The sequence below is a fragment of the Oncorhynchus clarkii genome, chromosome 29 (assembly GCF_045791955.1).
Source record: "Oncorhynchus clarkii lewisi isolate Uvic-CL-2024 chromosome 29, UVic_Ocla_1.0, whole genome shotgun sequence".
NCBI lineage: Eukaryota > Metazoa > Chordata > Actinopteri > Salmoniformes > Salmonidae > Oncorhynchus > Oncorhynchus clarkii.
This window is the reverse complement of record NC_092175.1, coordinates 45,981,117-46,004,704: the sequence shown is the minus strand read 5'-3', so window position 1 is coordinate 46,004,704 and position 23,588 is coordinate 45,981,117. Positions and strand designations below refer to the sequence as shown.

Below are 23,588 nucleotides of genomic sequence, written 5' to 3'. Positions count from 1 at the left end.
CCAAATGTAGTAGTAGTTATAGATGTGGAATGAATAGAACTGTATTACAATTGAATAAGGATCATACTCAGATTCCTTTCTTGCTCCTGTTTCAGTGAAGCTTTAAACGTACAATTTAGACTTTTTCTAGGACAATAAACCCCTTTTCTGTATGTTGTTCATTTATAGCCAACATTCCCAGTCTGTTCTACTTGTTGTATTTCTATGTGTTTGAACGTAAGACGTTATCTCTGCTCTGAGAGGATCTCCTGTCATTTTATCTTTCTTTGGCTAATTTACTCTTCCGTTTTACTTTTATTGCTGTGTAATGTTGTGTAATAATGTTGTGTAATAATGTTGTGTAATAATGTTGTGTAATAATGTTGTGTAATAATGTTGTGTAATAATGTTGTGTAATAATGTTGTGTAATAATGTTGTATAAAACATGGAAATTAGAAACAAAAAAAGGCAGTTTTAAGTCTTGGTCTAAAGCCAAAAAAGAAAGGAAATTCACATCAGCACAACAATGTCTACTTCACCCATGCTCTACCAAGGATTTCCAGCACACAGCTTTGACCTACTTCAGTAGCTATGTTGGTCTATCGTCCTGCAAACAATGTGTTGGCAGGTTGCTTAGGATTCAAACCTTCTCAAACATCCTAATTCACACTCGTAAGAGGAGGTAATCCCTATTTTTTGGGAGCTTCAGACCAATGTCTACTTCTCACTTAAAACATAGTTTGTTGTTTCTAATGCATTGTCACACTTTTTTTTGTTAAAAGCTTGTATGACATCATAATGATCCTGCCCCTTTGTGTTTCTCTACAGGGAGGTACGTTCCTGGTGGAGAGAGAGACGGGTCTGGTCCGGCTGACCAATCCTCTGGACTATGAACTGGTCAGCATCTTCAGGTTTAAAGTCTCAGCTACGACTCGACGAGACCTCATAGAGTCCATCTCTACTGTCGACGTGGAGGTGAAGGTGAGGAATTGACGTGTGTGTGTGTGTGTGTGTGTGTGTGTGTGTGTGTGTGTGTGTGTGTGTGTGTGTGTGTGTGGCAGGACTGTAGAATAACATATTAAACATGTGGAGGTTGGGTTTCTACCCTTTCCAAAGAGTTTGATTCAGTTTACTTAACCCTCCTCCTCTTCCTCTCTCAATAGATTCTGGACATAAATGACAACAAGCCATTGTTCGAGACCAGTTCCTACGTTGCCATGGTGATGGAGGGGATGCCCGTGGGTACCAGGGTGGTCCAGGTGCGGGCGCTCGACCCTGACTGGGGCTCAAACGGACAGGTATTATACTGTCTTCTCTGTTAGTATTTACTTCATTATTATCATGTTATCATCTTAGTATAATATTATCATCTGATTATCATATTATATTATCATCTTATTATCATATCATCTCATTATCATATTATCATCTTAGTATCATATTATCATCTGATTATCATATTATCATCTTAGTATCATATTATCATCTTAGCATCATATTATCATCATATTATCATGTTATCATCTTAGTATCATATTATCATCTTAGTGTCATGTTATCATATCATGTTATCATTTGATCATCATATCATCATCTTAGTATCATATTATCATGTTACAATCATTATTATCATCTTAGTACCAGTACTGACTAATGATCATCTTAGTATCATATTATCATGTTAGAATCATCATCATCATCTTAGTATTATGTCATCTTAGTGTTATATTATCATCTTAGTATCATGTTATCATCTTTGTATTATATTATCATCTTAGTATCATGTTATCATCTCTGTATTATATTATGATCTTAGTATCATGTTATCATTTAAATATAATATTATCATCTTAGTATCATATTATCATCTTAGTATTATATCATCATCTTAGTATCATGTTATCATCTTAGTATTATATCATCATCTTAGTATCATGTTATCATCTTTGTATTATATCATCATCTTAGTAGTACTTTATAGTCGTAAAAAAATTGTTGGGCAAATAATGATCGCTGTTCGCGGTGAATTAAGTTTAAATTTAAATGCTTCGTAAACAACATGCTATGAGTGAAATGCTTACGGCACCTTAACCGGGATGGGATTACACAGGGTACCAGTACTGAGTAATGATAACTCTGCTATATACACAGGGTACCAGTACTGAGTAATGATAACTCTGCTATATACACAGAGTACCAGTACTGAGTAATGATAACTCTGCTATATACACAGGGTACCAGTACTGAGTAATGATAACTCTGCTATATACACAGGGTACCAGTACTGAGTAATGATAACTCTGCTATATACACAGGGTACCAGTACTGAGTAATGATAACTCTGCTATATACACAGGGTACCAGTACTGAGTAATGATAACTCTGCTATATACACAGGGTACCAGTACTGAGTAATGATAACTCTGCTATATACACAGGGTACCAGTACTGAGTAATGATAACTCTGCTATATACACAGGGTACCAGTACTGAGTAATGATAACTCTGCTATATACACAGGGTACCAGTACTGAGTAATGATAACTCTGCTATATACACAGGGTACCAGTACCGAGTAATGATAACTCTGCTATATACACAGGGTACCAGTACCGAGTAATGATAACTCTGCTATATACACAGGGTACCAGTACCGAGTAATGATAACTCTGCTATATACACAGGGTACCAGTACTGAGTAATGATAACTCTGCTATATACACAGGGTACCAGTACTGAGTAATGATAACTCTGCTATATACACAGGGTACCAGTACTGAGTAATGATAACTCTGCTATATACACAGGGTACCAGTACTGAGTAATGATAACTCTGCTATATACACAGGTTACCAGTACTGAGTAATGATAACTCTGCTATATACACAGGGTACCAGTACTGAGTAATGATAACTCTGCTATATACACAGGGTACCAGTACTGAGTAATGATAACTCTGCTATATACACAGGGTACCAGTACTGAGTAATGATAACTCTGCTATATACACAGGGTACCAGTACTGAGTAATGATAACTCTGCTATATACACAGGGTACCAGTACTGAGTAATGATAACTCTGCTATATACACGGGGTACCAGTACTGAGTAATGATAACTCTGCTATATACACAGGGTACCAGTACCGAGTCGATGTGCCGGGGTACGAGGTCATTCAGGTAGAGATGTACATATAACTAGGAATAAAGTGCCAGATAATCACCAGCAGTATGTGATGAGGAAAATAAAGTTAGTGCAAAAGGTTCAATGCAGATAGTTAAATAACTAACTAACCAATAGCTACCCTGCTTAACTATGCTATTTAGCAGTCTTGTGGCTTGGGGGTAGAAGCTGTTCAGGGTCCTGTTGGTTCCAGACTTGGGGCAGTGCTACCGCTTGCCACGTGATAGCAGAGAGAACATACTATTGCTTGGGTGGCTGGGAGTCTTTGACAATTGTTAGGGCCTTCCTCTGACACCGCCTGATATAGAGGTCCTGGATGGCAGGGAGCTCGGCCCGAGTGATGTACTGGGTAGTACCCTCTGTAGTGCCTTGCGGTCGGATGCCAAGCAATTGCCATACCAGCATGATGCTGCCACCACCATGCTGTGGGGATGTTTTTCATTGTCAGGGACTGGGAAACTGGAAATTCTTCAGGGAAACCTGTTTCAGTCTTCCAGAGATTTGAGACTGGGACGGAGGTTCACCTTCCAGCAGGACAATGACCCTAAGCATACTGCTAAAGCAACACTCGAGTGGTTTAAGGGGAAACATTTAAATGTCTTGGAATGGCCTAGTCAAAGCCCAGACCTCAATCCAATTGAGAATCTGTGGTATGACTTAAAGATTGCTGTACACCAGCGGAACCAATCCAACTTGAAGGAGCTGGAGCAGTTTTGCTTTGAAGAATGGGCAAATATCCCAATGGCTAGATGTGCCAAGCTTATAGAGACATACCCCAAGAGACTTGCAGCTGTAGTTGCTGCAAAAGGTGGCTCTACAAAGTATTGACTTTGTGGGGGTGAATAGTTATGCACGCTCAAGTTTGTCTTATGTGTTTGTTTCATAATAAAACATATTTTGCATCTTCAAGTGGTAGGCATGTTGTGTAAATCAAATGATACCAATCCCCCCAAAATCAATTTTAATTCCAGGCTGTAAGGCAACACAATAGGAGAAATCCCAAGGGATCACTTTTCTTGAATACTTTCGCAAGCCACTGATAGATGGGTAAACTAGGGAGTTTTTCCTAGCCACCGTGCTTCTACACCTGCATTGCTTGCTGTTTGGGGTTTTAGGCTGGGATTCTGTACAGCACTTTGAGATACCAGCTGAGGTAAGAAGGGCTTTATAAATAAATTTGATTTGATTAAACACTCGCACAATGGGGTGTAAATGGCATTTACCCTTAACTATACCACTGTCCTCCTCTTCCTCCCCCTCTTCCCCCTCTGCATCTCTTACTTTTCCTCTTGTTCCTCCTCCTCCTTTTCCCCGTCCCCTCCCCCTCCTGTTCCCCCACCCCCCTCCTCCTCCTCCTTTCCCACTCCTCCTCTTCCTTTCCTCCTCCTCTTTTTTCCAGGTCACCTACAGCTTGGGTCCTCCACTTAACCAGATCCAGGAGAACAGACCAGACCGCAGCTCAGCCGGTCCCTCATTTGGTATTACTGGTACCAGTACTGGTTCAACTAGTTCTACTGGTACCGGACCAGTGTTCTCCATTGACAGTAAAACGGGCTGGATCACAACCCTGTCGGTTCTGGACCATGAGGCTGGACCCAGCTACACCTTCGTGGTGGTGTCTTCAGACCTGGGGGAGCTGCTACAGCTATCCTCTACCACTGTCGTCACGGTGAGGGCAGGGGGGATGTGTGTGGGGGGGGGGTGTCTGTCGTCACGGTGAGGGCAGGGGGGATGTGTGGGGGGGTGTCTGTCGTCACGGTGAGGGCAGGGGGGATGTGTGTGTGTGGGGGGGTGTCTGTCGTCACGGTGATGGCAGGGGGGATGTGTGGGGGGCGGTGTCTGTCGTCACGGTGAGGGCAGGGGGGATGTGTGTGGGGGGGGCGTCTGTCGTCACGGTGAGGGCAGGGGGGATGTGTGTGGGGGGGGCGTCTGTCGTCACGGTGAGGGCAGGGGGATGTGTGTGGGGGGGTGTCTGTCGTCACGGTGAGGGCAGGGGGGATGTGTGTGTGTGTGGGGGGGTCTGTCGTCACGGTGAGGGCAGGGGGGATGTGTGTGTGTGTGTGTGTGGGGGGGTGTCTGTCGTCACGGTGATGGCAGGGGGGATGTGGGGGGGGTGTCTGTCGTCATGGTGAGGACAGGGGGGATGTGTGTGGGGGGGGGGTGTAGTGGGTGTATTAGTGTCTGTGTGTACGGGGGTATTAGTGTCTGTGTGTAGGGGTATTAGTGTCTGTGTGTAGGGGTATTACTGTATGTGTGTAGGGGTATTAGTGTATGCGTGTAGGGGGGTATTAGTGTCTGTTTGTAGGGGGTATTAGTGTCTGTTTGTAGGGGGATATTAGTGTCTGTTTGTGGGGGGGTATTAGTGTCTGTGTGTAGGGGGATATTAGTGTCTGTTTGTGGGGGGGTATTAGTGTCTGTTTGTGGGGGGGTATTAGTGTCTGTTTGTGGGGGGGTATTAGTGTCTGTTTGTGGGGGGGTATTAGTGTCTGTTTGTGGGGGGGTATTAGTGTCTGTTTGTGGGGGGGTATTAGTGTCTGTTTGTAGGGGGATATTAGTGTCTGTTTGTGGGGGGGTATTAGTGTCTGTGTGTAGGGGGATATTAGTGTCTGTTTGTGGGGGGGTATTAGTGTCTGTGTGTAGGGGGATATTAGTGTCTGTTTGTGGGTCGGTATTAGTGTCTGTGTGTAGGGGGTATTAGTGATTGTGTGTAGGGGGTATTAGTGTCTGTGTGTAGGGGGTATTAGTGTCTGTGTGTAGGGGGTATTAGTGTCTGTGTGTAGGGGGTATAAGTGTCTGTGTGTAGGGGGTATTAGTGTCTGTGTGTAGGGGGTATTAGTGTCTGTGTGTAGGGGGATATTAGTGTCTGTGTAGGGGGATATTAGTGCCTGTGTAGGGGGTATTAGTGTCTGTGTGTAGGGGGTATTAGTGTCTGTGTGTAGGGGGTATTAGTGTCTGTGTGTAGGGGTATTAGTGTCTGTGTGTAAGGGGTATTAGTGTCTGTGTGTAGGGGGTATTAGTGTCTGTGTGTAGGGGGTATTAGTGTCTGTGTGTAGGGGGTATTAGTGTCTGTGTGTAGGGGTATTACTGTATGTTATGGTAATAGTGTCTGTGTGTAGGGGGTATTAGTGTCTGTGTGCAGGGGGATATTAGTGTCCGTGTGTAGGGTGTATTAGTGTCTGTGTGTAGGGGGATATTAGTGTCTGTGTAGGGGGTATTAGTGTCTGTGTGTAGGGGGATATTAGTGTCTGTGTGTAGGGTGTATTAGTGTCTGTGTGTAGGGGGTATTAGTGTCTGTGTGTAGGGGGATATTAGTGTCTGCTTGTAGGGGGATATTAGTGTCTGTGTGTAGGGGGTATTAGTGTCTGTGTGTAGGGGGTATTAGTGTCTGTGTGTAGGGGATATTAGTGTCTGTGTAGGGGGTATTAGTGTCTGTGTGTAGGGGGTATTAGTGTCTGTGTGTAGGGGGTATTAGTGTCTGTGTGTAGGGGGTATTAGTGTCTGTGTGTAGGGGGTATTAGTGTCTGTGTGTAGGGGGTATTAGTGTCTGTGTGTAGGGGTATTACTGTATGTTATGGTAATTGTGTGTGTGGGGGTATTAGTGTCTGTGTGTAGGGGTATTACTGTATGTTATGGTAATAGTGTGTGTGGGGGTATTACTGTATGTTATGGTAATAGTGTGTGTGGGGGTATTAGTGTATGTTATGGTAATAGTGTGTGTGGGGGTATTAGTGTCTGTGTTTAGGGGTATTACTGTATGTTATGGTAATAGTGTGTGGGGGTATTACTGTCTGTTATGGTAATAGTGTGTGTAGGGGTATTACTGTATGTTATGGTAATAGTGTGTGTGGGGGGTGGGTTAGAAGATGGCCCTGACAGACCAACTTTACATTATTAGTTTTTGTGTTATTTCTTACATTATTAAAATGTTTCTAGGACATCCCAGACGATACTCCAAAACAAGGAAGCAGGAGTGGAGAAGTGGGATTTTAGTCAGACTCAGGAGGAGTGGAGAAGTGGGATTTTAGTCAGACTCAGCAGGAGTGGAGAAGTGGGATTTTAGTCAGAATCAGGAGGATTGGAGTAGTGGGATCTTAGTCAGACTCAGGAGGAGTGGAGAAGTGGGATTTTAGTCAGACTCAGGAGGAGTGGAGAAGTGGGATTTTAGTCAGACTCAGGAGGAGTAGAGAAGTGGGATCTTAGTCAGACTCAACAGGAGTGGAGAAGTGGGATTTTAGTCAGACTCAGGAGGAGTGGAGAAGTGGGATTTTAGTCAGACTCAGGAGGAGTGGAGAAGTGGGATTTTAGTCAGACTCAGCAGGAGTGGAGAAGTGGGATTTTAGTCAGACTCAGCAGGAGTAGAGAAGTGGGATTTTAGTCAGACTCAGGAGGAGTGGAGAAGTGGGATTTTAGTCAGACTCAGCAGGAGTGGAGAAGTGGGATTTTAGTCAGACTCAGAAGGAGTGGAGAAGTGGGATTTTAGTCAGACTCAGGAGGAGTGGAGAAGTGGGATTTTAGTCAGACTCAGGAGGAGTGGAGAAGTGGGATTTTAGTCAGACTCAGCAGGAGTAGAGAAGTGGGATTTTAGTCAGACTCAGCAGGAGTGGAGAAGTGGGATTTTAGTCAGTCTCAGCAGGAGTGGAGAAGTGGGATTTTAGTCAGACTCAACAGGAGTAGAGAAGTGGGATCTTAGACTCAACAGGAGTGGAGAAGTGGGATCTTAGTCAGACTCAGGAGGAGTGGAGTAGTGGGATTTTAGTCAGACTCAGGAGGAGTGGAGAAGTGGGATCTTAGTCAGACTCAGCAGGAGTGGAGAAGTGGGATTTTAGTCAGACTCAGGAGGAGTAGAGAAGTGGGATTTTAGTCAGACTCAGCAGGAGTGGAGAAGTGGGATTTTAGTCAGACTCAGGAGGAGTGGAGAAGTGGGATTTTAGTCAGACTCAGGAGGAGTGGAGAAGTGGGATTTTAGTCAGACTCAGGAGGAGTGGAGTAGTGGGATTTTAGTCAGACTCAGCAGGAGTGGAGAAGTGGGATTTTAGTCAGACTCAGGAGGAGTGGAGAAGTGGGATTTTAGTCAGACTCAGGAGGAGTGGAGAAGTGGGATTTTAGTCAGACTCAGCAGGAGTGGAGAAGTGGGATTTTAGTCAGACTCAGCAGGAGTGGAGAAGTGGGATTTTAGTCAGACTCAGGAGGAGTGGAGAAGTGGGATTTTAGTCAGACTCAGGAGGAGTGGAGAAGTGGGATTTTAGTCAGACTCAGCAGGAGTGGAGAAGTGGGATTTTAGTCAGACTCAGGAGGAGTGGAGAAGTGGGATTTTAGTCAGACTCAGCAGGAGTGGAGAAGTGGGATTTTAGTCAGACTCAGCAGGAGTGGAGAAGTGGGATTTTAGTCAGACTCAGCAGGAGTGGAGAAGTGGGATTTTAGTCAGACTCAGCAGGAGTGGAGAAGTGGGATTTTAGTCAGACTCAGGAGGAGTAGAGAAGTGGGATTTTAGTCAGACTCAGCAGGAGTGGAGAAGTGGGATTTTAGTCAGACTCAGCAGGAGTGGAGAAGTGGGATTTTAGTCAGACTCAGGAGGAGTGGAGAAGTGGGATTTTAGTCAGACTCAGGAGGAGTGGAGAAGTGGGATTTTAGTCAGACTCAGCAGGAGTGGAGAAGTGGGATTTTAGTCAGACTCAGGAGGAGTGGAGAAGTGGGATTTTAGTCAGACTCAGCAGGAGTGGAGAAGTGGGATTTTAGTCAGACTCAGGAGGAGTGGAGAAGTGGGATTTTAGTCAGACTCAGCAGGAGTGGAGAAGTGGGATTTTAGTCAGACTCAGCAGGAGTGGAGAAGTGGGATTTTAGTCAGACTCAGGAGGAGTAGAGAAGTGGGATTTTAGTCAGACTCAGCAGGAGTGGAGAAGTGGGATTTTAGTCAGACTCAGGAGGAGTAGAGAAGTGGGATTTTAGTCAGACTCAGCAGGAGTGGAGAAGTGGGATTTTAGTCAGACTCAGGAGGAGTGGAGAAGTGGGATTTTAGTCAGACTCAGGAGGAGTGGAGAAGTGGGATTTTAGTCAGACTCAGGAGGAGTGGAGAAGTGGGATCTTAGTCAGACTCAGCATTAGTAGAGAAGTGGGATTTTAGTCAGACTCAACAGGAGTGGAGAAGTGGGATTTTAGTCAGACTCAGGAGGAGTGGAGTAGTGGGATTTTAGTCAGACTCAGCAGGAGTGGAGAAGTGGGATTTTAGTCAGACTCAGGAGGAGTGGAGTAGTGGGATTTTAGTCAGACTCAGGAGGAGTGGAGAAGTGGGATTTTAGTCAGAATCAGGAGGAGTAGAGAAGTGGGATTTTAGTCAGACTCAGGAGGAGTGGAGAAGTGGGATCTTTGTCAGACTCAGCAGGAGTGGAGAAGTGGGATTTTAGTCAGACTCAGCAGGAGTGGAGAAGTGGGATTTTAGTCAGACTCAGGAGGAGTGGAGAAGTGGGATTTTAGTCAGACTCAGCAGGAGTGGAGAAGTGGGATTTTAGTCAGAGTCAGGAGGAGTAGAGAAGTGGGATTTTAGTCAGACTCAGCAGGAGTGGAGAAGTGGGATTTTAGTCAGACTCAGCAGGAGTGGAGAAGTGGGATTTTAGTCAGACTCAGCAGGAGTGGAGAAGTGGGATTTTAGTCAGACTCAGCAGGAGTGGAGAAGTGGGATTTTAGTCAGACTCAGGAGGAGTGGAGAAGTGGGATTTTAGTCAGACTCAGGAGGAGTAGAGAAGTGGGATTTTAGTCAGACTCAGGAGGATTGGAGAAGTGAGATTTTAGTCAGACTCAGCAGGAGTGGAGAAGTGGGATTTTAGTCAGACTCAGCAGGAGTGGAGAAGTGGGATTTTAGTCAGACTCAGGAGGAGTGGAGAAGTGGGATTTTAGTCAGACTCAGCAGGAGTGGAGAAGTGGGATTTTAGTCAGACTAAGGAGGAGTGGAGAAGTGGGATTTTAGTCAGACTCAGCAGGAGTGGAGAAGTGGGATTTTAGTCAGACTCAGCAGGAGTGGAGAAGTGGGATTTTAGTCAGACTCAGGAGGAGTGGAGAAGTGGGATTTTAGTCAGACTCAGGAGGAGTGGAGTAGCGGGATTTTAGTCAGACTCAGGAGGAGTGGAGAAGTGGGATTTTAGTCAGACTCAGGAGGAGTGGAGTAGTGGGATTTTAGTCAGACTCAGCAGGAGTGGAGAAGTGGGATTTTAGTCGGACTCAGCAGGAGTGGAGAAGTGGGATTTTAGTCAGACTCAGGAGGAGTGTAGTAGTGGGATTTTAGTCAGACTCAGGAGGAGTGTAGTAGTGGGATTTTAGTCAGACTCAGGAGGAGTGGAGAAGTGGGATCTTAGTCAGACTCAGCAGGAGTGGAGAAGTGGGATTTTAGTCAGACTCAGCAGGAGTGGAGAAGTGGGATTTTAGTCAGACTCAGGAGGAGTGGAGAAGTGGGATTTTAGTCAGACTCAGGAGGAGTGGAGTAGTGGGATTTTAGTCAGACTCAGCAGGAGTGGAGAAGTGGGATTTTAGTCGGACTCAGCAGGAGTGGAGAAGTGGGATTTTAGTCAGACTCAGGAGGAGTGTAGTAGTGGGATTTTAGTCAGACTCAGGAGGAGTGGAGAAGTGGGATCTTAGTCAGACTCAGCAGGAGTGGAGAAGTGGGATTTTAGTCAGACTCAGGAGGAGTAGAGAAGTGGGATTTTAGTCAGACTCAGCAGGAGTGGAGAAGTGGGATTTTAGTCAGACTCAGGAGGAGTGGAGTAGTGGGATTTTAGTCAGACTCAGGAGGAGTGGAGAAGTGGGATTTTAGTCAGACTCAGGAGGAGTGGAGTAGTGGGATTTTAGTCAGACTCAGGAGGAGTGGAGAAGTGGGATTTTAGTCAGACTCAGGAGGAGTAGAGAAGTGGGATTTTAGTCAGACTCAGGAGGAGTGGAGAAGTGGGATCTTTGTCAGACTCAGCAGGAGTGGAGAAGTGGGATTTTAGTCAGACTCAGCAGGAGTGGAGAAGTGGGATTTTAGTCAGACTCAGGAGGAGTGGAGAAGTGGGATTTTAGTCAGACTCAGGAGGAGTGGAGTAGTGGGATTTTAGTCAGACTCAGGAGGAGTGGAGAAGTGGGATCTTAGTCAGACTCAGCAGGAGTGGAGAAGTGGGATTTTATTCAGACTCAGGAGGAGTAGAGAAGTGGGATTTTAGTCAGACTCAGGAGGAGTGGAGTAGTGGGATTTTAGTCAGACTCAGGAGGAGTGGAGTAGTGGGATTTTAGTCAGACTCAGGAGGAGTGGAGAAGTGGGATCTTAGTCAGACTCAGCAGGAGTGGAGAAGTGGGATTTTAGTCAGACTCAGGAGGAGTGGAGTAGTGGGATTTTAGTCAGACTCAGGAGGAGTGGAGAAGTGGGATTTTAGTCAGACTCAGGAGGAGTGGAGTAGTGGGATTTTAGTCAGACTCAGGAGGAGTGGAGAAGTGGGATTTTAGTCAGACTCAGGAGGAGTAGAGAAGTGGGATTTTAGTCAGACTCAGGAGGAGTGGAGAAGTGGGATCTTTGTCAGACTCAACAGGAGTGGAGAAGTGGGATTTTAGTCAGACTCAGCAGGAGTGGAGAAGTGGGATTTTAGTCAGACTCAGGAGGAGTGGAGAAGTGGGATTTTAGTCAGACTCAGGAGGAGTGGAGAAGTGGGATTTTAGTCAGACTCAGCAGGAGTGGAGAAGTGGGATTTTAGTCAGACTCAGCAGGAGTGGAGAAGTGGGATTTTAGTCAGACTCAGCAGGAGTGGAGAAGTGGGATTTTAGTCAGACTCAACAGGAGTAGAGAAGTGGGATTTTAGTCAGACTCAGGAGGAGTGGAGTAGTGGGATTTTAGTCAGACTCAGGAGGAGTGGAGAAGTGGGATTTTAGTCAGACTCAGGAGGAGTAGAGAAGTGGGATCTTAGTCAGACTCAGGAGGAGTGGAGAAGTGGGATTTTAGTCAGACTCAGGAGGAGTGGAGAAGTGGGATTTTAGTCAGACTCAGGAGGAGTAGAGAAGTGGGATTTTAGTCAGACTCAGGAGGAGTGGAGTAGTGGGATTTTAGTCAGACTCAGGAGGAGTGGAGAAGTGGGATCTTAGTCAGACTCAGCAGGAGTGGAGAAGTGGGATTTTAGTCAGACTCAGGAGGAGTGGAGTAGTGGGATTTTAGTCAGACTCAGGAGGAGTGGAGAAGTGGGATTTTAGTCAGACTCAGGAGGAGTGGAGTAGTGGGATTTTAGTCAGACTCAGGAGGAGTGGAGAAGTGGGATTTTAGTCAGACTCAGGAGGAGTAGAGAAGTGGGATTTTAGTCAGACTCAGGAGGAGTGGAGAAGTGGGATCTTTGTCAGACTCAGCAGGAGTGGAGAAGTGGGATTTTAGTCAGACTCAGCAGGAGTGGAGAAGTGGGATTTTAGTCAGACTCAGGAGGATTGGAGAAGTGAGATTTTAGTCAGACTCAGCAGGAGTGGAGAAGTGGGATTTTAGTCAGACTCAGCAGGAGTGGAGAAGTGGGATTTTAGTCAGACTCAGGAGGAGTGGAGAAGTGGGATTTTAGTCAGACTCAGCAGGAGTGGAGAAGTGGGATTTTAGTCAGACTAAGGAGGAGTGGAGAAGTGGGATTTTAGTCAGACTCAGCAGGAGTGGAGAAGTGGGATTTTAGTCAGACTCAGCAGGAGTGGAGAAGTGGGATTTTAGTCAGACTCAGGAGGAGTGGAGAAGTGGGATTTTAGTCAGACTCAGGAGGAGTGGAGTAGCGGGATTTTAGTCAGACTCAGGAGGAGTGGAGAAGTGGGATTTTAGTCAGACTCAGGAGGAGTGGAGTAGTGGGATTTTAGTCGGACTCAGCAGGAGTGGAGAAGTGGGATTTTAGTCGGACTCAGCAGGAGTGGAGAAGTGGGATTTTAGTCAGACTCAGGAGGAGTGTAGTAGTGGGATTTTAGTCAGACTCAGGAGGAGTGTAGTAGTGGGATTTTAGTCAGACTCAGGAGGAGTGGAGAAGTGGGATCTTAGTCAGACTCAGCAGGAGTGGAGAAGTGGGATTTTAGTCAGACTCAGCAGGAGTGGAGAAGTGGGATTTTAGTCAGACTCAGGAGGAGTGGAGAAGTGGGATTTTAGTCAGACTCAGGAGGAGTGGAGTAGTGGGATTTTAGTCAGACTCAGCAGGAGTGGAGAAGTGGGATTTTAGTCGGACTCAGCAGGAGTGGAGAAGTGGGATTTTAGTCAGACTCAGGAGGAGTGTAGTAGTGGGATTTTAGTCAGACTCAGGAGGAGTGGAGAAGTGGGATCTTAGTCAGACTCAGCAGGAGTGGAGAAGTGGGATTTTAGTCAGACTCAGGAGGAGTAGAGAAGTGGGATTTTAGTCAGACTCAGCAGGAGTGGAGAAGTGGGATTTTAGTCAGACTCAGGAGGAGTGGAGTAGTGGGATTTTAGTCAGACTCAGGAGGAGTGGAGAAGTGGGATTTTAGTCAGACTCAGGAGGAGTGGAGTAGTGGGATTTTAGTCAGACTCAGGAGGAGTGGAGAAGTGGGATTTTAGTCAGACTCAGGAGGAGTAGAGAAGTGGGATTTTAGTCAGACTCAGGAGGAGTGGAGAAGTGGGATCTTTGTCAGACTCAGCAGGAGTGGAGAAGTGGGATTTTAGTCAGACTCAGCAGGAGTGGAGAAGTGGGATTTTAGTCAGACTCAGGAGGAGTGGAGAAGTGGGATTTTAGTCAGACTCAGGAGGAGTGGAGTAGTGGGATTTTAGTCAGACTCAGCAGGAGTGGAGAAGTGGGATTTTAGTCGGACTCAGCAGGAGTGGAGAAGTGGGATTTTAGTCAGACTCAGGAGGAGTGGAGTAGTGGGATTTTAGTCAGACTCAGGAGGAGTGGAGAAGTGGGATCTTAGTCAGACTCAGCAGGAGTGGAGAAGTGGGATTTTATTCAGACTCAGGAGGAGTAGAGAAGTGGGATTTTAGTCAGACTCAGGAGGAGTGGAGTAGTGGGATTTTAGTCAGACTCAGGAGGAGTGGAGAAGTGGGATCTTAGTCAGACTCAGCAGGAGTGGAGAAGTGGGATTTTAGTCAGACTCAGGAGGAGTGGAGTAGTGGGATTTTAGTCAGACTCAGGAGGAGTGGAGAAGTGGGATTTTAGTCAGACTCAGGAGGAGTGGAGTAGTGGGATTTTAGTCAGACTCAGGAGGAGTGGAGAAGTGGGATTTTAGTCAGACTCAGGAGGAGTAGAGAAGTGGGATTTTCGTCAGACTCAGGAGGAGTGGAGAAGTGGGATCTTTGTCAGACTCAACAGGAGTGGAGAAGTGGGATTTTAGTCAGACTCAGCAGGAGTGGAGAAGTGGGATTTTAGTCAGACTCAGGAGGAGTGGAGAAGTGGGATTTTAGTCAGACTCAGCAGGAGTGGAGAAGTGGGATTTTAGTCAGACTCAGCAGGAGTGGAGAAGTGGGATTTTAGTCAGACTCAGCAGGAGTGGAGAAGTGGGATTTTAGTCAGACTCAACAGGAGTGGAGAAGTGGGATTTTAGTCAGACTCAACAGGAGTAGAGAAGTGGGATTTTAGTCAGACTCAGGAGGAGTGGAGTAGTGGGATTTTAGTCAGACTCAGGAGGAGTGGAGAAGTGGGATTTTAGTCAGACTCAGGAGGAGTAGAGAAGTGGGATCTTAGTCAGACTCAGGAGGAGTGGAGAAGTGGGATTTTAGTCAGACTCAGGAGGAGTGGAGAAGTGGGATTTTAGTCAGACTCAGGAGGAGTAGAGAAGTGGGATTTTAGTCAGACTCAGGAGGAGTGGAGTAGTGGGATTTTAGTCAGACTCAGGAGGAGTGGAGAAGTGGGATCTTAGTCAGACTCAGCAGGAGTGGAGAAGTGGGATTTTAGTCAGACTCAGGAGGAGTGGAGTAGTGGGATTTTAGTCAGACTCAGGAGGAGTGGAGAAGTGGGATTTTAGTCAGACTCAGGAGGAGTGGAGTAGTGGGATTTTAGTCAGACTCAGGAGGAGTGGAGAAGTGGGATTTTAGTCAGACTCAGGAGGAGTAGAGAAGTGGGATTTTAGTCAGACTCAGGAGGAGTGGAGAAGTGGGATCTTTGTCAGACTCAGCAGGAGTGGAGAAGTGGGATTTTAGTCAGACTCAGCAGGAGTGGAGAAGTGGGATTTTAGTCAGACTCAGGAGGAGTGGAGAAGTGGGATTTTAGTCAGACTCAGGAGGAGTGGAGAAGTGGGATTTTAGTCAGACTCAGCAGGAGTGGAGAAGTGGGATTTTAGTCAGACTCAGCAGGAGTGGAGAAGTGGGATTTTAGTCAGACTCAGCAGGAGTGGAGAAGTGGGATTTTAGTCAGACTCAACAGGAGTAGAGAAGTGGGATTTTAGTCAGACTCAGGAGGAGTGGAGTAGTGGGATTTTAGTCAGACTCAGGAGGAGTGGAGAAGTGGGATTTTAGTCAGACTCAGGAGGAGTAGAGAAGTGGGATCTTAGTCAGACTCAGGAGGAGTGGAGAAGTGGGATTTTAGTCAGACTCAGGAGGAGTGGAGAAGTGGGATTTTAGTCAGACTCAGGAGGAGTGGAGAAGTGGGATCTTTGTCAGACTCAGCAGGAGTGGAGAAGTGGGATTTTAGTCAGACTCAGCAGGAGTGGAGAAGTGGGATTTTAGTCAGACTCAGGAGGAGTGGAGAAGTGGGATTTTAGTCAGACTCAGGAGGAGTGGAGAAGTGGGATTTTAGTCAGACTCAGCAGGAGTGGAGAAGTGGGATTTTAGTCAGACTCAGCAGGAGTGGAGAAGTGGGATTTTAGTCAGACTCAGCAGGAGTGGAGAAGTGGGATTTTAGTCAGACTCAGCAGGAGTGGAGAAGTGGGATTTTAGTCGGACTCAGCAGGAGTGGAGAAGTGGGATTTTAGTCAGACTCAGGAGGAGTGGAGTAGTGGGATTTTAGTCAGACTCAGGAGGAGTGGAGAAGTGGGATCTTAGTCAGACTCAGCAGGAGTGGAGAAGTGGGATTTTAGTCAGACTCAGGAGGAGTAGAGAAGTGGGATTTTAGTCAGACTCAGCAGGAGTGGAGAAGTGGGATTTTAGTCAGACTCAGGAGGAGTGGAGTAGTGGGATTTTAGTCAGACTCAGGAGGAGTGGAGAAGTGGGATTTTAGTCAGACTCAGGAGGAGTGGAGTAGTGGGATTTTAGTCAGACTCAGGAGGAGTGGAGAAGTGGGATTTTAGTCAGACTCAGGAGGAGTAGAGAAGTGGGATTTTAGTCAGACTCAGGAGGAGTGGAGAAGTGGGATCTTTGTCAGACTCAGCAGGAGTGGAGAAGTGGGATTTTAGTCAGACTCAGCAGGAGTGGAGAAGTGGGATTTTAGTCAGACTCAGGAGGAGTGGAGAAGTGGGATTTTAGTCAGACTCAGGAGGAGTGGAGAAGTGGGATTTTAGTCAGAATTAGCAGGAGTGGAGAAGTGGGATTTTAGTCAGACTCAACAGGAGTAGAGAAGTGGGATTTTAGTCAGACTCAGGAGGAGTGGAGTAGTGGGATTTTAGTCAGACTCAGGAGGAGTGGAGAAGTGGGATTTTAGTCAGACTCAGGAGGAGTAGAGAAGTGGGATCTTAGTCAGACTCAGGAGGAGTGGAGTAGTGGGATTTTAGTCAGACTCAGGAGGAGTGGAGAAGTGGGATTTTAGTCAGACTCAGGAGGAGTGGAGAAGTGGGATCTTAGTCAGACTCAGGAGGAGTGGAGAAGTGGGATTTTAGTCAGACTCAGGAGGAGTGGAGAAGTGGGATTTTAGTCAGACTCAGGAGGAGTGGAGAAGTGGGATCTTTGTCAGACTCAGCAGGAGTGGAGAAGTGGGATTTTAGTCAGACTCAGCAGGAGTGGAGAAGTGGGATTTTAGTCAGACTCAGGAGGAGTGGAGAAGTGGGATTTTAGTCAGACTCAGGAGGAGTGGAGAAGTGGGATTTTAGTCAGACTCAGCAGGAGTGGAGAAGTGGGATTTTAGTCAGACTCAGCAGGAGTGGAGAAGTGGGATTTTAGTCAGACTCAGCAGGAGTGGAGAAGTGGGATTTTAGTCAGACTCAGCAGGAGTGGAGAAGTGGGATTTTAGTCGGACTCAGCAGGAGTGGAGAAGTGGGATTTTAGTCAGACTCAGGAGGAGTGGAGTAGTGGGATTTTAGTCAGACTCAGGAGGAGTGGAGAAGTGGGATCTTAGTCAGACTCAGCAGGAGTGGAGAAGTGGGATTTTAGTCAGACTCAGGAGGAGTAGAGAAGTGGGATTTTAGTCAGAATTAGCAGGAGTGGAGAAGTGGGATTTTAGTCAGACTCAACAGGAGTAGAGAAGTGGGATTTTAGTCAGACTCAGGAGGAGTGGAGTAGTGGGATTTTAGTCAGACTCAGGAGGAGTGGAGAAGTGGGATTTTAGTCAGACTCAGGAGGAGTAGAGAAGTGGGATCTTAGTCAGACTCAGGAGGAGTGGAGAAGTGGGATTTTAGTCAGACTCAGGAGGAGTGGAGAAGTGGGATTTTAGTCAGACTCAGGAGGAGTGGAGAAGTGGGATCTTTGTCAGACTCAGCAGGAGTGGAGAAGTGGGATTTTAGTCAGACTCAGCAGGAGTGGAGAAGTGGGATTTTAGTCAGACTCAGGAGGAGTGGAGAAGTGGGATTTTAGTCAGACTCAGGAGGAGTGGAGAAGTGGGATTTTAGTAAGACTCAGCAGGAGTGGAGAAGTGGGATTTTAGTCAGACTCAGCAGGAGTGGAGAAGTGGGATTTTAGTCAGACTCAGCAGGAGTGGAGAAGTGGGATTTTAGTCAGACTCAACAGGAGTAGAGAAGTGGGATTTTAGTCAGACTCAGGAGGAGTGGAGAAGTGGGATTTTAGTCAGACTCAGCAGGAGTGGAGAAGTGGGATTTTAGTCAGACTCAACAGGAGTAGAGAAGTGGGATTTTAGTCAGACTCAGGAGGAGTGGAGAAGTGGGATTTTAGTCAGACTCAGCAGGAGTGGAGAAGTGGGATTTTAGTCAGACTCAACAGGAGTAGAGAAGTGGGATTTTAGTCAGACTCAGGAGGAGTGGAGAAGTGGGATTTTAGTCAGACTCAGCAGGAGTGGAGAAGTGGGATTTTAGTCAGACTCAGCAGGAGTGGAGAAGTGGGATTTTAGTCAGACTCAGGAGGAGTAGAGAAGTGGGATTTTAGTCAGACTCAGGAGGAGTGGAGTAGTGGGATTTTAGTCAGACTCAGGAGGAGTGGAGAAGTGGGATTTTAGTCAGACTCAACAGGAGTAGAGAAGTGGGATTTTAGTCAGACTCAGGAGGAGTGGAGAAGTGGGATTTTAGTCAGACTCAGCAGGAGTGGAGAAGTGTGATTTTAGTCAGACTCAGCAGGAGTAGAGTAGTGGGATTTTAGTCAGACTCAGGAGGAGTGGAGAAGTGGGATTTTAGTCAGACTCAGGAGGAGTGGAGTAGTGGGATTTTAGTCAGACTCAGAAGGAGTGGAGTAGTGGGATTTTAGTCAGACTCAGCAGGAGTAGAGAAGTGGGATTTTAGTCAGACTCAGGAGGAGTGGAGAAGTGGGATTTTAGTCAGACTCAGAAGGAGTGGAGTAGTGAAATATAGTTCACATATCAACAGTCTAAACCAACCCTGTCTGAAGTTCTGTTACTTCTAAAGTATCTTTGGGTTACGTTGTGACCTTCCATTATAAAGCATTGCTTTGGTGTGGATTAAGGCCTATGTATTCCTGTCAGTTGTGTTCCTCCAATGGTGTGGATTAAGGCCTATGTATTCCTATCAGTTGTGTTCCTCCAATGGTGTGGATTAAGGCCTATGTATTCCTCCCAATGTATTCACCTTGCCTTATTTCTAATCGTGGATTGTGTTTCTGTGTGCGCCAATGGAAAGCCGACCAAACTATGAGCAAGCCAACCTTTGTATTGAACACAAGAAATTGGATTGTGAAGATACCGATGAATGAATCCGGCACACAATAACAAAATGTTATTTTTTTTTAAATTATTTTCATCAGGAATAATATTTGATTTAATCTGATCTATCTATTTAAGACAGACTGACTTTCTGTTTCGCTTAGGCTCAAATAAATAAGCATGGTTGTGTTATCCTTTTTTTATCAGACATCTGTGTTCTTTTTATGAAAACATTTGTCATCTTGATAATATTATAGTATAATATAGTTTGATGTGTTTTTTTTGGAGAAGGCAACTGCATTTGCAGAAACTTTTTTTTGCTAAAGGCCCCCCCCCCCCCCCCCTCCCCCAAAAATGAAATCAACAACATTGTTATGAAAGATCCTTGTAAGAGATTGAGAAAAACTGTAAATAACAGTAAGGGATGAATCCCAACTTCCACTTCAGTCAAATTTCAACTGTGTCCCATTGATATCCATGCATGAAGAAAACTTACATACACACTCTAGTAGTACGTCTACTTTCTCCTGTCTTCCTGTACCAGGTGTCTGTAGCAGATGTGAATGACAACCCTCCGCGATTCGAGAGAGAGTTTTACCGGGGCGCGGTCAGAGAGAGTGACCCACCAGGAGAGGTGGTGTCTGTCCTCAGCACCAAGGACGGAGACACAACGGATAAAAACAAACTGGTCAGCTACCACATCACAGGTTAGTTAGCTAGTTCATATGTTGGTTAGTTAGTATTGAGTGTTGCTTTAGCAGTATGCGTAGGGTCATTGTCCTGCTGGAAGGTGAACCTCCGTCCCAGTCTCAAATCTCTGGAAGACTGAAACAGGTTTCCCTCAATCATTTCCCTGTATTTAGCACCATCCATCATTCATTCAAATCTGACCAGTTTCCCTGCCGATGAAAAACATTCCTATAGCATGGTGGTGGCAGCATCATGCTGAGGGGATGTTTCTCATCGGGATGCTGAGGTGTTGGGTTTGTGCCAGACATAGCATTTTCCTTGATGGCCAAAAGCTCAATTTTAGTCTCATCTGACCAGAGTACCTTCTTCCATATGTTCGGGGAGTCTCCCACATGCCTTTTGGAAAACACCAAACGTGTTTGCTTATTTTTGTCTTTAAGCAATGTCTTTTCTTCTGGCCACTCTTCCATAAAGCCCAGCTCTGTGGAGTGTACGGCTTAAAGTGGTCCTATGGACAGATACTCCAATCTCCGCTGTGGAGCTTTGCAGCTCCTTCAGGGTTATCTTTGGTCTCTTTGTTGTCTCTCTGATTAATGCCCTCATTGCCTGGTCTGTGAGTTTTGGTGGGCGGCCCTCTCTTGGCAGGTTTGTTGTGGTGCCATATTCTTTCCATTTTATAATAATGGATTTAATGGTGCTCCGTGGGATGTTCAAAGTTTCAGATATTTTTTTAATCCCAACCCTGATCTGTACTTCTCTACAACTTTGTCCCTGACCTGTTTGGAGAGCTCTTTGGTCTTCATGGTGCCGCTTGCTTAGTGGTGTTGCAGACTCTGGGGCCTTTCAGAACAGGTGTATATATATATGTGTATACTGAGATCATGTGACAGATCATGTGACACTTAGATTGCACACAGGTGGACTTTATGTAACTAATTAAGTGACTTCTGAAGGTAATTGGTTGCACCAGATCTTATTAAAAATCTATTTAACTGACAGGTTGTAATGCAACAAAATAGGAAAAAACGATAAATACTTTTGCACCGCACTGTACGTGCGCCTGTGTGTGATCAGAACATACTGGTCATCTACCACAGGTTAGTATATCAGCTGGTTAGTTAATTAGTTAATATGTTGGATAGTTAGTATGTTACTTAGTATACTGAACAAAAATATAAATGCAACATGTAAAGTGTTGGTCCCATGAGTCTAAATAAAATATCCCAGTAATTCTACATATGCACAAAAAGCTAATTTCTCTCAAATTTGGTGCACACATTTGTTTACATCCCTGTTAGTGGGCATTTCTCCTTTGCCAAGATAATCCATCCACATGACAGGTGTGGCATATCAAGAAGTTGATTAAACAGCATGATCATTACACAGGTGCACCTTGTGCTGGGGACAATAAAAGGCCGCTCTAAAATGTGCAGTTTTGTCACACAACACAATGCCACAGATGCCACAGATGTCTCAAGTTTTGAGGGAGGGTGCAATTGGCATGCTGACTGCAGGAATTTCCACCAGAGCTGTTGCAAGAGAATTGAATGCACAAACTATCAGAAACCGTCTCAGGGAAGCACACTTGCGTGCTCATTGTCCTCACCGGGGTTTGACCTGACTGCAGTTTGGTGTCTCAACCAACTTCAGTGGGAAAATGCTCACCATCGATGGCCACTGGCACACTGGAGAAGTGTGCTCCACAAGGATGAATTCCGGTTTCAACTGTACTGGGCAGAAGGCATTGTGTGGGCGAGCGGTTTGCTGTTGTGAACAGAGTGCCCTAAGGTGGCAGTGGGGTTATTGTTTGGGCAGGCATAAGCTATGGACAATGAACACAATTACATTTTACCAATGGTAAATGTGAATGCACAGTGATGCCGTGACGAGATCCTGAGGCTCATTGTCGTGCCATTCATCCTCCTCCATCACCTCATGTTTCAGCATGATAATACCAGGCCCTCATGTCACAAGGATCTGGACACAATTCCTGGAAGCTGAAAACGTCCCAGTTCTTCCATGGCCTGCATACTCACCAGACATGTCACCCATTGAGCATATTTGTGATGCTCTGGATCGACATGTACGACACCGTGTTCCAGTTCCCACCAAAATAACTTCACACAGCCATTGAAGAGGAGTGGGACAACATTCCACAGGCCACAATCAACAGCCTGATCAACTCTATGTGAAGGAGATGTGTTGCACTGCATGAGACAAATAGAGGTCACACCAGATACTGACTGGTTTTCTGATCCATGCCCTTACAACAGATGCATATCTGTATTCCCAGTCATGTGAAATTCATAGATTAGGTCCTCATTTATTTATTTAAAATGACTGATTTCATTATATTAACTGTAACGCAGTAAAAACATTGAAATTGTTGCATGTTGAATATATATTTTTGTTCAGTGAAGGATAGATAGTTAATGTTAGCTAGCTAGTTATTATGTTAGTTAGTATGTTAGCTATCTAGTTAGTATGTTAGCTAGCTAGTTAGTATGATGGTTAGTTAGTTAGCTATTTAGTATGTTATTGATTTACTATGTTGCTTAGTTAGCTAGTTATTTTGTTAGTTAGTATTTTTGGTTAGTTGGTGTGTTGGTTGGTTGGTTGGTTAGTTAGTATGTTGGTTAGTTAGTTAGTATGTTATGTTAGCTAGTTAGCTAGTTAGTTAGTTAGTTCCTTAGTTAGTTAGTATGTTGGCTAGTTAGTCTCCTCTCCCTACAGGTGGTAACCCAGGGGGAGTGTTCAGTATAGCGCTGGTCCAGGGGGAATGGATGGTGGTGGTGTGCAGTCAGCTGAGTTTGTGTGCGTGTGTGTATGTGTGAATGTCTAACCTCTCCTCTCCCTACAGGTGGTAACCCAGGAGGAGTGTTCAGTATAGCGCTGGTCCAGGGGGAATGGATGGTGGTGGTGTGCGGTCAGCTGGACAGGGAAAAACAAGACTTCTATCTACTCAACATCACCGCCAGCGACGGCCTCTACATCACCCGTACTGCTGTGGAGGTCACTGTCATGGACGCCAACGACAACACACCTGTCTGCAACCAGGTCAGAGGTCAGGGGTCACAGTGGAGAACTAGAACAGATATAATTGTAGAAATAGAACAGATAGGATGTTGTAGGAGAGTCAGTATACTGTAGGAGAAGGAGGAGTCAGTATACTGTAGGAGTAGGGGGAGGCAGTATACTGTAGAAGTAGGGGGAGTCAGTATACTGTAGGAGAATGGGGAGTCAGTATACTGTAGGAGAAGGGGGAGTCAGTATACTGTAGGAGTAGGGGGAGTCAGTATACTGTAGGAGTAGGGGGAGTCAGTATACTGTAGGAGTAGGGGGAGTCAGTATACTGTAGAAGTAGGGGGAGTCAGTATACTGTAGGAGAAGGGGGAGTCAGTATACTGTAGGAGAATGGGGAGTCAGTATACTGTAGGAGAAGGGGGAGTCAGTATACTGTAGGAGTAGGGGGAGTCAGTATACTGTAGCAGTAGGGGGAGTCAGTATACTGTAGCAGTAGGGGGAGTCAGTATACTGTAGCAGTAGGGGGAGGCATGAAGCAGGGGAAGTAAGTATACTGTAGCAGTAGGGGGAGTCAGTATACTGTAGGAGAAGGGGGAGTCAGTATACTGTAGCAGTAGGGGGAGTCAGTATACTGTAGGAGAAGGGGGAGTCAGTATACTGTAGCAGTAGGGTGAGTCAGTATACTGTAGGAGAAACGGGAGTCAGTATAGTGTAGGAGTAGGGGGAGTCAGTATACTGTAGGAGAAGGGGGAGTCAGTATACTGTAGGAGAAGGGGGAGTTTGTATACTGTAGCAGTAGGGGGAGACATGAAGCAAGGGGAGTCAGTATACTG

General features: G+C 45.7%; 1 protein-coding gene across 1 annotated transcript in view; it reads left to right on the top strand.

Annotated features, from left to right (window-relative positions):
- Positions 1–23,588, top strand: part of LOC139388244 (protocadherin Fat 3) — a 334,570-nt gene that overhangs the window by 155,296 nt on the left and 155,686 nt on the right. Inside the window, exons 44-48 of the mRNA XM_071134792.1 lie at positions 806–961; positions 1,144–1,278; positions 4,563–4,832; positions 19,586–19,748; positions 22,592–22,788. Coding sequence (XP_070990893.1) covers positions 806–961; positions 1,144–1,278; positions 4,563–4,832; positions 19,586–19,748; positions 22,592–22,788 — 921 coding nt within the window. The remainder of the gene's footprint in view (positions 1–805; positions 962–1,143; positions 1,279–4,562; positions 4,833–19,585; positions 19,749–22,591; positions 22,789–23,588) is intronic.